Below are 14,826 nucleotides of genomic sequence, written 5' to 3'. Positions count from 1 at the left end.
CCCAGGACTTCCATGTTTGATCCAGAATCAAACAACAAACAGGTAAAATTGCATCCTTCTTCAATGTTCATTTGTACTTGTAAACATTTCATATGAATGAATAGAGATGTGGTGTAAATGTCAGTGAAGACACAAATAACAAAATGCATTGTAAGTTCAATTTTTTACAATTCATATTAAGAATACATGCTCAGTAAAAACTGCAAGCCCCTATCTTCCTTACCTGTATCCATTGTGGGTTTATGCATGATTCTATTTATTATGAACCTCTGTCAAATTACACACAAATGTATTCCTATGCACGTCTTGCTTCAATAAACATTTAATTTTGTCACTTAAATGTACTGTCATAAAATTTGTTATATTTATTTAAAAGTAATCGTCATGTTACTGGTATAAGTATTTTGTGAGTTTTATATTTTTTAAAGACTCTGAAAATTGAAAAGCTGACTCTAAGTAAGAGTGTAAGATCACAAATTATATTTCTATAATTTTATCAGTTCTAACATAAATTATTGAATCCCTTAATAATTGGGATAAATGCTAACAGTATAGTCCCTACTGCTTAGTCTGATTTCTAAAGAGAAAATCATTCAAATACATTTATTTAAAATTCCCAATATATTGAAAAACATTAAAAAGATAAAAAAAAAAGTCAACAAAGTACTAAAAATTTGACTTACCAGTGCTTTAACCCATATATAATGAATCTGATCTGATAATAAAATGCTCCGCAGGGCGCAGCTTGATACGACCGCAGAGGTCGAACCCTGAACAGTTGGGGCAAGTATAGACACAACTTCAAGCTTGATACAGCTCTGAATTTGGATTGTGATTAAATATTTGACACAGCATAGGTTTCTGACACAGAATGAATGTGGTCTAAGAACTTAAAAATTTTAAATTGGACATTCACCTATTATGGTCCAATATCCAAAATCTAAATACATGGTTAGATTCAGCATATCAAAGAACCCCAAGAATTCAATTTTTGATGAAATCAAACAAAGTTTAATTTTGGACCCTTTTGACCTCAATGTGGACAAAGTTGATAACGGGACCCAAAAATCAAAAATCTAAATACATGGTTAGATTCAGCATATCAAAGAACCCCATATATTCAATTTTTGTTGAAATCAAACAAAGTTTAATTTTGGACCCCGATTTGGATCAAGTTGAAAACTGGGCCCATAATCAAAAATCTAAATACATGTTTAGATTCAGCATATCAAAGAACCCTAAAAATTCAATTTTTGTTAAAATCAAACTAAGTTTAATTTTGGACCCTTTGGACCATAATGTAGACCAATTTGAAAACGGAACCAAAAATTAAGAATCTAAATACACGGTTAGATTCGGCATATCAAAGAACCCCAATAATTCAATTTTTGATGAAATCAAACAAAGTTAAATTTTGGACCCTTTGGACCTCAATGTGGACCAATTTAAAAACGGGGCCCAAAATCCAAAAACTAAATACACGGTTAGATTCAGCATATTAAAGACCCCCAAGAATTCAAGAATAAAACCCCATTGAAATTGATCAAGAAATAAGCAATTTATACAAAGTATCTTCTTTTGCACAATACTGTGCAATTGAATATTTCTTGCTATTGCGCAATACTGTACAATTGACAATTTCTTGCTATTGCGCAATATTGTGCTATTGGATATTTCTTGCTATTGCCCAATACTGTGCAATTGAAGATTTCATGCTATTGCGCAATACTGTGCAATTGAAGATTTCTTGCTATTGTGCAATACTGTGCAATTGAAAATTTCTTGCTATTGCACAATACTTATTATATAATAATTTACACATCCTGTTTGGTGTGTATCTCCTACCATATCATTATTATTTGCTTTTAAATATAAATCAGAAATAACCAACTTAAAATGGAAAATTTTAAAAGAAAAAAAAAAGGAAAAAAAGAAAAAAAAAGAAAAAAAAAATCCCCCCCCCCCAAATTTTTTGAACCCCCTTATGATTCATCACCCCCAAACTCAATCCCAGCCTTCCCTTTGTGGTATGGTACCTTGCAGTACAATTTCAGAGAGATCCATACACTTGAACACAAGTTATTGTCTGGAAACTAGAAAAATGCTTATTTTTGGCCCCTTTTTGGCCCCCAATTCCTAAACGTTTCGGGCAATTACCCCCAAACTCAATTCCAGCTTTCCCTTTGTGATATGGAACCTTGTAGTACAATTTCAGAAATATCCAAACACTTACACACAAGTTATTGTCATGAAACTAGAAAAATGCTTGTTTTTTGCCCCTTTTTTGGCCCCTAATTCCTAAAATTTTGAGGCAATTACCCCCAAAATCAATTCCAGCCTTCCCTTTGTGATATGGAACCTTGTGGTACAATGTCAGAGAGATCCATACACTTACACACAAGTTATTGTCTGGAAGTTACAAAAATGCTTATTTTTGGCCCCTTTTTGGCCCCTAATTCCTTAACTGTTGGTACCATACCCCCAAAATCAATCCCAACCTTCCCTTCGTGGTATAGAACCTTATGGTAAAATTTCATGGAGATCCATTCACTTAAACTAAAGTTAGAGTGCGAAAACCAATGTGTCTTCGGACGACGCCAGACGAAGACGACGACGACGACGACGCCAACGTCATACCAATATACGACCAAAAATTTTTAAATTTTTGCGGTCGTATAAAAATGACCCAAAATTTTAAAAATCAATAACGGAAAAACAAAAATAATGCCCGTGGTGATAAACAGTGATAAGAAACTATTAGACATACAGTATAAACATATAAATGAAATTTTATATTAGAGATATAAGTATGTTATTACTTTCATGATATAAACACATTTTGAGATAATGGCTGTTTTTAATGAAGTTTTGACAATCATAGGATTTATAACTGATTGATGTAGACTTTCTTTTCTGGGCCTTTTATAGCTTACTATGTCATTGTATGTTGTTTGGGTTTTGCTCATTATTGAAGGCCATATGGTGACCTATAGTTTTTTTTAAATTTTTACCTTATTTGGTCTCTGGTGGAGAGTATTCTCATTAGCAATCATACCACATCTTCTTATTTTTCTATTATAGTAGAGATGTTTTTTTTTGTGTATTTGGGTTGCTGTCACATTGATCATGATGTACACCCAACATCTCCTTTTATTCAAAGCAATGATATATATAGAATCAATAGAATTTAACAAGATACATTTTAATTACTTTATCCTGCAATCGACCTTTCTACTATTCAAATACATGGTGGCAGATAACATGAACCGATGATGAACGTATACTAAACATTTATAGTCTCCTGATATCCTGCTTATGTTGTGAGCGAACAGTTATGAATTACTATTTGCGTAACAGTTCAATTTGGGGTCCTTATTGTAGTCCATGTTCAAATCATGTCGATCTTTATGCAACAATGATTTGGATGGGAAAAAACTATATAAAGTTCAAGTTCAATGCATATATTGAATTACAGGATAAAAACAATATTCATATAGCAAGTAAAGTGTAGGAAAATATTAAATTTATTTGTACTCGCTACGAAACAGGAGAAAAGCTCGGTTAAATGTAGCCTCATTTTTCATTCTGTTTCTAAAGCTAGTCAAGTAAATTTTATATTTTCCTACACTGTACAAATATATACATGTATGTATATGTCTCTGATTTATGTTAGATAAGAAAAAAGAATCCTATTCCAGCTTAATGAGAGAAAAAATTCTATGTACCATGTAAATGTGCTTTTCCTGTCTTTTGGTCTCTTATCATGCTTATACTATTAAAATGTAAGATCTGTCACTAATCCACTTAAATAAGATTTGGTCATGTTGTTAATGGAATTCAAAGAAAAGAAAAAGCATCAAAATCTAACTTCAAATAAAAAAGTAATAATCTGATAATATTGGGGTTTAATCCTAGTTGAGCTAATGCCTTTCCCCTTGAAAAACAGAAGGGCTACAAGTATGTAAAATCTGCTAAAATCTACCAATAATTCTAGTCACGAGGAGAACACAATTTAATCTAAACTGGTGAAAACTAAAATTCTATAGATGCACTATCATGACTAACAGTGTTAAAGTCTTATTTTAACCCTTTGGCCTTTTACAGTGAAAAAATCTTCAGAAAACTTCAAATCTGATTGGCAAAAGCTGACAGGGATTTCATAAAGAATTTTAAAAAATCATCAGACTCAGACTAAAATTGAAACTTTTGAAATTTTCGTGATTGTCCAAAATTCCTTTATATCTCCAGGATTAATTGGGATCTTACAGACAAATGAAAAATTTTCCATTAGCAATTTATTGATAAATATGGTAGTCTTCATAAAAAAACTTTTCTTTCTTACTTGCAAGCAAAATCAGCCTTTCGTAAATTTCTATGCCTTAGCTAGAAAACTCTTTTTTTAAAGAAAATTATGACTGTCCCTACTACATTTTCAGTGTCTGGGACACATGGACATTGGGCCCATGCCTCAGTGGTCAATCATGATTAAAGACTCAAATAATTATAAACTCCTACCCAGGATTTTTGAAGGTGATTGCAGGGACTCATCAATTTTGGCCATGGTGATTCCAAAAATGAAAAGAAGAAATTTTATTGCTATATAATTTATTATTTCAGTCTCGGCATGAACATGATGAAAAGACAGCAAGGAAATGACATCAAATTTAGATTACTTTTAGTAAACCAGACATATTTTCATGAGTCCAGGACTCATGGACTCATCTTAGAGAGAACCCAGCCATTAATGACAAAAGTTAATGTAATGATTGAGGTTCCATTAATTAGCTTAATATAAATAAAATAAATTATCTCCAACCAAAAAAAAAGAGAGGAAAAAAATCCTTGCAAAGATACTAATGTGTACATCTTAAATTTGATTGAAATATTTTCAATTTTGTATTAAAGTATTTTCATGTTTTCATTGTTCTCCGTATAAAACTTGTACCTTTAATCAGCACAATAGTTTGGTGTGGGACGTTTGCGCTTTTTCATAGGACATTTGTGCTTTTTTTATGAACATTTGCACTTCAATTTATAGGACATTTGCGCTTTTACAATATTTGCTTCATATGACTTCCCTCCTATTTTATCTGGTATAGGACCGGTAAGTTTGACCTGGCTGAGTTAAAGTCATAATTTTCATTATGGTTTAAAGTTTAATAGTCATTTCATAGCACATTCGTGTTTTAAAGTCGTTTCATAGCACATTAATATAGTAATATATAGCTAAAAGTAAACATTCTAAAGACACAAAGACATGTACAGTCATCACAGGTCTGTTTTCGCTTGATATCTGAAGCTCAGGGAATAAACAAATTTAGCTCTTGTAATCTAGTCTATAACTTTAAACTCTATGTTTAAGACCTTATGTGCCAATGTGAACTAACTAACCACAAATATAAGTTGAATTTATTTACGTAATAATTACAACTCATTAAAATTACAGGTAGACGACTATAGGTAAAGAGCACAAATGTCCAGTCAAATTAATACAGGTGTGTCAAAATTTAAAGCGAAAATGTCCATAGTGTTTGGAGTGAAATGTCCTATCGTGTTACAGGTAAAAAAGCACAAACGTCCTGTGCCCCAATAGTTACAGGGTCCATATTTTGTATAAACTGATAATTTCTCAACAGCAAATACTTCTAATGTCAAATTTCTGCAAAATTTTAGCATCAAACATTAATTCAATATATTACACTTTTTATATGCTAAATTTAAGTTTGTACACATTCAGTAACACCTACAAAGAAGTAAAAGACAAAATCCCAAAGAATAAAAAAAATTCACAGCTGATAAAGTCTCACCTTTAACTTTGTCTGTCATTTTTAACAAATTCACAAACTGAAAAACACATAACTACTACCTTACAACATTATAAATGCATTTTCTGGTCATTGACTCATTGCATGCATATATGATACAATTAAACCAATAAAAAATTATATTAAATTTGTTACATCTACAAAATATAATTTATGTACATGTATACATTGTATTACAGATATTTTCATTTGTAGTTGTAACTAAACTTGTATTCTTTGGACTACCAGTTTTACATGTACTAATTTGATAACTTGGTCTTTTAAAATTAACAGCAAAAAACAAGTAAGTCCAATTAATAAGAAAGAATAAGAATATTTATTGTTCCAATTAACATAATTAATATAAGGGCCTTTGATGAGCAGCATGACATTTATACACACAAAACAATACACTATGATTTTGTAAATTTTTTTTTACATTGAAATGAAATATAAACATTTTAAATGCTCATATAATTATAAAGCTACATATATTTCTTCATCATCTTATATTTATAAATCATGTACATTTATTCAAGGCCGGACCAGAACCATAAAATCAATACAATAATCATGGTTATAACGTATATTAATTTACAATATACGTGTGGTATATTTGATACCATAATTCCCTCAATATTTTAAACTTCTAATAGTTATATATACAGATAAATGCAAATTTTGCTCTGAATACTGTCTTTTGATTATAAAACGGCTTCTGTACATGTGTCATTATATTTCATGAAGTTTTGAACAAAGTAACTTAAGTTTAAAAAAAACTTTAACACCTGACTTGAAAGGAATACTGTCGATCCACAGGTTAAACTTATTTTACTGGAGTTAATCATTGATCTACTAACATGACTAAGTTTTTTATCAAAACAGGAATAATTAAAAGTAAACACATCTGATGGTTATTTATATATTTAAATATGTTAAATGAATTTGACTTTAAAACATTCGATCAACAGCATGAACAGTGAGCAATTAGTGTTGTGTTGAACTGTTCAGTTATCATGTGAATATTATGGAAAACTCCAATTGGTTAAATGGTTAAATGTTGCAAACCTGATTTAAAAGCAAGCAACAAAAATAACCTTTTTCAGCTGAAAAAAAACACAAAAAGGATCTCTTAATCTGCAAATCAATCATTTTTGACGAACCCAGAGCACCCATGCAATTAGTTGAAGGTTTCATTAATCTATGCCCCTCATGGTCTTATGAAAGTTCAATATTAAAGTTTCATAAAGGTAACCTGATTGGAACAACCCCACTTAAGTACTTATCTGATGGAAATAGTTTTATTCCGAAACCATTCTAGCATTTTAACAATAGAAAACAGAGGAATTCCAATACTGACTTGATACTTGATATTGATATTGCTTAATACTGATTTTCCCTATTGCAAAGTCATGAAAATAGACACTAATAAAACAAGAAATGATTGTAACAGGATGCTGTTACGAAGTCTCCCAAACGAAGCTCCCATAATTCGTAATTCCCAGGGTCGCCTGACATTGGGCAACATCCAGTGAAAATTGGTTTGGTCCAGTAAAGTTATATGCATTAGTGATGCCTGGGGACTAACCTTGTATATCATTCAAATCATCTTGGCATGACAAACCAGAATATATATGGTTTAGGGGTGGGGATCTCGACCATTTACAAGATACTAGAACATTGGGGGTGGGGAGGAACCCCTGGGGACTGGCCCTATACGTCATTCAAATGTTCATTACATGAGGAACAGGAATATATATGGTTACGGGGTGGGGATCTCAACCATTTACAAGATATTAGAACTTTCTCAAATGGCAGGGGGTAGGGATGACCCCTGGGGACTAACCCTGTATATCATTTAAACCATCTTAGCATGACAAACCAGAATATATATGGTTTAGGGGTGGGGATCTTGACCACTTAGAAAGATATTTGAACTTTCTTAAATGGCAGGGGGTGTGGGTGACCCCTGGGGACTAACCCTGTATAACATTTGATGTGCTTTATTATGAAAAACCAGAATATATATGGTTTAGGGGTGGGGATCTCGACCATTTACAAGATATTAGAACTTTCTCAAATGGCAGGGGGTCGGGATGACCCCTGGGGACTAACCCTGTATATCATTCAAAACATCTTAGCATGACAAACCAGAATATATATGGTTTAGGGGTGGGGATCTTGACCACTTAGAAGATATTAGAACTTTCTTAAATGGCAGGGGGTGGGGTGACCCCTGGGGACTAACCCTGTATAACATTTGATGAGCTTTATCATGTCAAACCAGAATATATATGGTTTAGGGGTGGGGATCTCGACCATTTACAAGATATTAGAACTTTCTCAAATGGCAGGGGGTCGGGATGACCCCTGGGGACTAACCCTGTATATCATTCAAACCATCTTAGCATGACAAACCAGAATATATATGGTTTAGGGGAGGGGATCTTGACCACTTAGAAGATATTAGAACTTTCTTAAATGGCAGGGGGTGGGGGTGACCCCTGGGGACTAACCCTGTATTACATTTGATGTGCTTTATCATGACAAACCAGAATATATATGGTTTAGGGGTGGGGATCTCGACCATTTACAAGAAATTAGAACTTTCTCAAATGGCAGGGGGTCGGGATGACCCCTGGGGACTTACCCTGTATATCATTCAAACCATCTTAGCATGAAAAACCAGAATATATATGGTTTAGGGGTGGGGATCTTGACCACTTAGAAGATATTAGAACTTTCTTAAATGGCAGGGTGTGGGGGTGACCCCTGGGGACTAACCCTGTATAACATTTGATGTGCTTTATCATGACAAACCAGAATATATATGGTTTAGGGGTGGGGATCTCGACCATTTACAAGATATTAGAACTTTCTCAAATGGCAGGGGGTAGGAATGACCCCTGGGGACTAACCCTGTATATCATTCAAACCATCTTAGCATGACAAACCAGAATATATATGGTTTAGGGGTGGGGATCTTGACCACTTAGAAGATATTAGAACTTTCTTAAATGGCAGGGGGTGGGGGTGACCCCTGGGGACTAACCCTGTATTTCATTTAATGGGCTTTATCATTTAGAACATTTTCAATTAAAAAGATTGTGTCTATCACAAACGGTTTTCAATTTATAATCATTTGAAAATTTTAAAAAATAAAATCCCATAGGGTTCTATAGTAAAACCCTCTTTTCTTTTTGCCCCTCAAAGTACCCCTTTTTAAACCCCATTGCACAAACAAAACCCTGATTGCACCACTAGACATGTTAGTCTAACATATTGTGAAACCCTAAGTTAATCTGACAAGCGGTTTTGGAGAACAGGTGCGACCAAGTTCAAATTTAAAAGCGGCGGAAGAAGAAGAATAATAATAATAATAATAAGAACTGAGCAAAAACAATAAGTCTTCCCAAACTTCGTTTGGAAGACTTAAAAAGGGAGAAATTAACTATTACTATGAGGATTTTGAGAAGAAAATCAACAAAAAGTTGTTTAAATTCAATCTGTTTGTTAAACTCATTTTATACAATAGAATCTGAATATTCTGAGTTGTTCCTTAATTTCATTGAATTTTAAGTACACATTGGTTGACGTAAGAGTCTTAGATAGAGGTTAATAGTAAAGGTCTTCAAATTACTTGACAACAATTGTATCCCTAAAATTGTGGAAATAAAGAATTTTGTTCTTAATTCCATTATTATTTAACAATGTTTAAGTAGGCTCATTAATGTGGATCATCAAATTTAAGGTTAGAATAAAACCATCAAAAATTAACATTCTACAAATGTATGCTGTTGAATGTGACAAAATATTGTGTAAACTTATTTTTAGTCTGATTCTAAAATTGGAGTAAGTATCAGAAGTGTTCTGTCAGGGAACATAAAAGCAGACATCTTATATCACAAGGATTCATTCTCAAAATTACCCTTTGGAAAGGTTAATTCATTTAGTAACTGTTTTCAGATACATGTTTCAAAATCCATACTTCTGATTGGCCGACAACAATCATGTGGCTTTCCAAATTAAATTGTATTTCTCAATAAAATACAACATTCATGACTGCAAATGCTTCCAGCTGTCTAGTGACAATGGCAAGACAACGAATAGGAAAATAATCAAAAAGTTTGATATAACTTGTTACATGTCATGGTTGTGTAGTGGAGACGCATATTTTTATAGTTCTCCTGACGTTTTTGCCTGGAATTTCAAACGAAATATCTATAAAAAATACACAAGTTCACTTACACTGTGTCCTGGCAATTTCCTGTTTCATATTTTAATATGAACATTAATCTAGCAGGACATTAATTGTTCCTTTATAATTCTTTTTAAACTACTTTAAAGCCTTAATTTGGGGTATTTTCAAGCAAATATTATGAAATTCTTCTTGTTTGTAAATGGCTGGTATTTAGAGAGGTTCCAAATATCATTCTTAGAATTTTACATAGGCTTTGCTTGATTCGACTTTATGGAGTATGCCATTTTACTTTTTATAAACAAATTAAGTAAAGGTAAATTTAATTGGTTTTGGTCTCTAAACTTAAATTCTATTGGATACCTTAATTGTTACTAAATTTAGGTGGTCTGGCACTATATATACAAATGTTTTGTCCATTAACATTGCTTAATCATTAAGAGAGCCACAGTCTTCCTATAGCAACTATCAAGGTAGGTGCATTATTTATAATGTAACTCCATACTGTTTTTAAACAGTCTACTGCTCTATATTTGCATGGGAGATAATTTTGGACTGTTTGCTTAATTTTTAACTCTTTGGCTTCGCCACACCTGAAAATAATAAAATGCTTCGCTTGGGCGCAGCTTGAAACGACCGCAGAGGTCCAACCCTGAACAGTTGGGGCAAGTATGGACACAACATTCAAGCTTGATACAGCTCTGAATTTGGATTGTTATTAAATATTTGACACAGCATAGGTTTCTGACACAGAAAGAATGTGGTCTAAGAACTTGATTTTTTTTTTAAATTACCTATTATGGTCCAATGTCCAAAATCAAAATACATGGTTAGATTCAGCATATCAAAGAACCCCATATATTCAATTTTTGTTAAAATCAAACAAAGTTTAATTTTGGACCCCAACTTGGACAAACTTGAAAACTGGGCCCATAATCAAAAATCTAAACACATGTTTAGATTCAGCATATCAAAGAACCCCAAGAATTCAATTTTTGCTAAAATCAAACTAAGTTTAATTTTGGACCCTTTGGACCTTAATGTAGACCAATTTAAAAAACGGGACTTAAAATTAAAAATCTAAATACACGGTTAGATTTGGAATATCAAAGAACCCCAATAATTCAATTTTTGATGAAATCAAACAAAGTTTAATTTTGGACCCTTTTGACCTCAATATGAACCAATTTGATAGCGGGGCCCACAAATAAAAAATCTAAATTCATGGTTAGATTCAGCATATCAAAGAACCCCATATATTCAATTTTTGTTGAAATTAAAAAAAGTTTAATTTTGGACCCCAACTTGGACCAACTTGAAAACTGGGCCCATAATAAAAAATCTAAACACATGTTTAGATGCAGCATATCAAAGAACCCCAAGAATTCAATTTTTGTTAAAATCAAACTAAGTTTAATTTTGGACCCTTTGGACCTCAATGAAGACCAATTTAAAAAACGGGACCCAAATTAAAAATCTAAAAACACGGTTAGATTTGGCATATCAAAGAACCCCAATAATACAATTTCTGATGAAATCAAACAAAGTTTAATTTTGGACCCTTTTGACCTCAATATGAACCAATTTGATAGGGGGGCCTACAAATAAAAAATCTAAATACATGGTTAGATTCAGCATATCAATGAACCTCATATATTCAATTTTTGTTGAAATCAAACAAAGTTTAATTTTGGACCCCAATTTGGACCAACTTGAAAACTGGGCCCATAATCAAAAATCTAAATACATGTTTAGATTCAGCATATCAAAGAACCCCATATATTCAATTTTTGTTGAAATCAAACAAAGTTTGCATACTGGACCCTATCTTGGACCAACTTGAAAACTGGGCCCATAATCAAAAATCTAAACACATGTTTAGATTCAGCATATCAAAGAACCCCAAGAATTCAATTTTTGTTAAAATCAAACTAAGTTTAATTTTGGACCCTTTGGACCTTAATGTAGACCAATTTAAAAAACAGGACCCAAAATTAAAAATCTAAATACATGGTTAGATTTGGAATATCAAAGAACCCCAATAATTCAATTTTAGATGAAATCAAACAAAGTTTAATTTTGGACCCTTTTGACCTCAATATGAACCAATTTGATAACGGGGTCCACAAATAAAAAATCTAAATACATGGTTAGATTCAGCATATCAAAGAACCCCATATATTCAATTTTTTTGTTGAAATCAAACAAAGTTTAATTTTGGACCCCAATTTGGACCAACTTGAAAACTGGGCCAAAATCTAAAATCTACATACATGTTTAGATTCAGCATACCAAAGAACCTCATATATTCAATTTTTGCTAAAATCAAACAAAGTTTAATTTTGGACCCTTTGGACCTTCATATGGATTTTTTTGTAAAAAAAAAAGATGCAACATTTGCAGATATTTTTACTGGTCTCCCTTCTTAAATATGCATTTCTTTAAACATAATTTAAAAGCAGTGTAAGGGAAGCAACCAAAACGTTGTATTTGGATTACCTCCCTTACACTGTTTTAAATTATCTTTATTGTTCATTAACCATTACTTTATACATAATTTAAAAGCAGTGTAAGGGAGATAATTTCAATGATGTATTTGATTTATCTCCCTTACACTGCTTTAAATTATGTTTTGTACTAAAGTATTTGTCCATTAACCAGGACTACCTTGTTTTTCCCCCTTTTTTGCCCCTAATTCCTAAACGGTTTGAGCCATAACCCCCCAAAGCAAATCCTAACCATCCCTTTGTGGTATGGAAACTTGTAGTATAATTTCAGAGAGATCCATACACTGTTCCACAGTTATTGTCTGGAAACTATAAAAATACTTATTTTTGGCCCCTTTTTGGCCCCTAATTCCTTAACTGTTGGTACCATAACCCCCAAAATCAATCCCAACCTTCCTTTTGTGGTATTTAACCTTATGGTCAAATTTCAAAAAGATCCATTCACTTAAACTAAAGTTAGAGTGCGAAAACCAATGTGTATTCGGACGACGACGCCGGACGACGACGACGCCGGACGACGACGACGACGCCAACGTCATACCAATATACGACCACAAAATTTTTTTGCGGTCGTATAAAAACTTGTTCCTTTAAAATGTAGTATTTACTATTAGGATTGAAATAGGGTTAAACCATGTAAACTTTATAATTCAATAAGGGTCAACTATATAATTTTGCAAAATATAACTTATTAGGAGAATTTACTTGAAGAAATGATTTATTGATGAATGATATTGTATGCTGCATTGTGTAAACATACTTAGATAATATATGTTTTAGTGTACATTAAATATGAAAACTTTATAGTCTCAGTGATTTAAGAAGCAGAGACTCAGGTCCTAGAACCCGGAAGTAGTTGTTATTGTATGTGGTCTTGTCATATTTCGTAGTTGTAACATATGGTTTCCCCTGGTTTGAATTTGGACTATTCTATTGGTATTCAATGTTTACAATATGGGCATTGCTAAGGCATCGTCGTTACGGGATCCGGGTGCGTTCACCCTGATTCACATACTCCCTAGTACCTGTTTGCCCTAATACCTGTTCGCCCAGGGTCCATTCGCCCTGATTTTTTTTTTTTATTGTTGTCCAGTTGCATAATGTTTATTATTTGAACAGAGTATGTTAAAGTTTGTTGAAAAATTCGCCGAATATTTGTATTGCTGCAACCAAATAATTATTTTCCTTTGATTTGCATAGTCATGATAGTAGAATACTGGAATACAATGTATTTATCTTTATTAAAATTTGTTAAGTTACAATTTTAATCATTCTAGTCAGTCAATTTGTGCAGTATAATAATAAATGAATTTATAAATCCTTTTCGTGTTTTACACTTCATACATCATTGTTTTTACTCATTCCAAGCTGACTAGTTTCAGGGGCAGATCCAGCCATTTTCAAAAGGGGGGTTCCCAACCCAGGATAAAGGGGGGTTCCAACCATATGTCCCCATTCAAATGCATTGAGTGTCCAAAAAAAGGGGGGGTTCCAACCTCCGGACCCCCCCCCCCCCTGGATCCGCCACTGAGTTTATCAAAACAAAATGTTGTTTTTATAATTAATCCATCAAAGACAATCATTACAACAATCAGTGAGAATTTTTATTACGAAAAAATCTAATGCTCCAAAAACGCGCCACCAGTTTTAAATATTGCCATGTGTCTTCATGAATTTCAAGAATTTATACCATATAAACATGATAAATATCTGAATAAGTTTATTAAACTTTAATACCCTTAATATTAATATTTTTTAATAAAAGTAGGGAGAACTACCCAGGGCCAACCGACTCTATGGGCGAAAGAACTCAGGGCGAACATGTAATCAGGGCGAACGGACCCGATACCGTCGTTCCGAGTCAATAAACATAAATTAATGTCATAAACCAAATACCAAACATAAAGATCTAGTTCAACTTAAAAAAAACAGATTGAAACAACCAACTATGACTGCCTCCGGTTACAGTTGTAGCATATATAAATTTATTTAATGTAAATAACCTTTGGGAGCTCAGCAGGTAGTAAATGCCTTTTAAGTTATATTATTCAGTTTTAACTTTTATTGTTATTTGTATATCATTTGTAAACTTCATAATATTCTGTAATGTTTAATGTCTATTGGCTCTCTTTTGGCTAATCAGCTGATCACTTGAATTACTTATTACTATTGTTTACCTGGTTCAGTTTTCTAAAAAAATATCTTTAACTGATCTTTTTTTCTCCAAAAACTATTTGACACAAACTAATTTTTTCCCCGTCAACAGGAAGTGAAGACTGCAGAATAAATTCGAAAGCCAAAGACGGATATTGATTAA

The 14,826-nt window shown here is 32.7% G+C and overlaps 2 protein-coding genes across 3 annotated transcripts in view; one reads left to right on the top strand and one right to left on the bottom strand.

Annotated features, from left to right (window-relative positions):
* LOC127714814 (copper-transporting ATPase 1-like) overlaps positions 1-14,795 on the bottom strand; it is a 61,440-nt gene extending 46,645 nt beyond the window's left edge. Inside the window, exon 1 of one of the 2 annotated variants that reach the window (XM_052220844.1) lies at positions 14,687-14,795. Coding sequence is in view for 1 of the 2 variants with exons in the window: in XM_052220842.1 (XP_052076802.1) it covers positions 224-248 (25 nt within the window). In the remaining variant the exon portion in view is untranslated. Of the gene's footprint in view, positions 1-223; positions 315-14,686 lie in introns of those variants that run through there. The other variant, XM_052220842.1, reaches the window with a different exon arrangement.
* Positions 1-14,826, top strand: part of LOC127714820 (protein FRG1-like) — a 44,070-nt gene that overhangs the window by 8,459 nt on the left and 20,785 nt on the right. The window lies entirely within an intron of this gene.

Source organism: Mytilus californianus, unplaced genomic scaffold (assembly GCF_021869535.1).
Source record: "Mytilus californianus isolate M0D057914Y unplaced genomic scaffold, xbMytCali1.0.p SCAF_9, whole genome shotgun sequence".
NCBI lineage: Eukaryota > Metazoa > Mollusca > Bivalvia > Mytilida > Mytilidae > Mytilus > Mytilus californianus.
The sequence above is the reverse complement of the archived record's forward strand: the minus strand, read 5'-3'. Positions and strand labels throughout refer to the sequence as shown.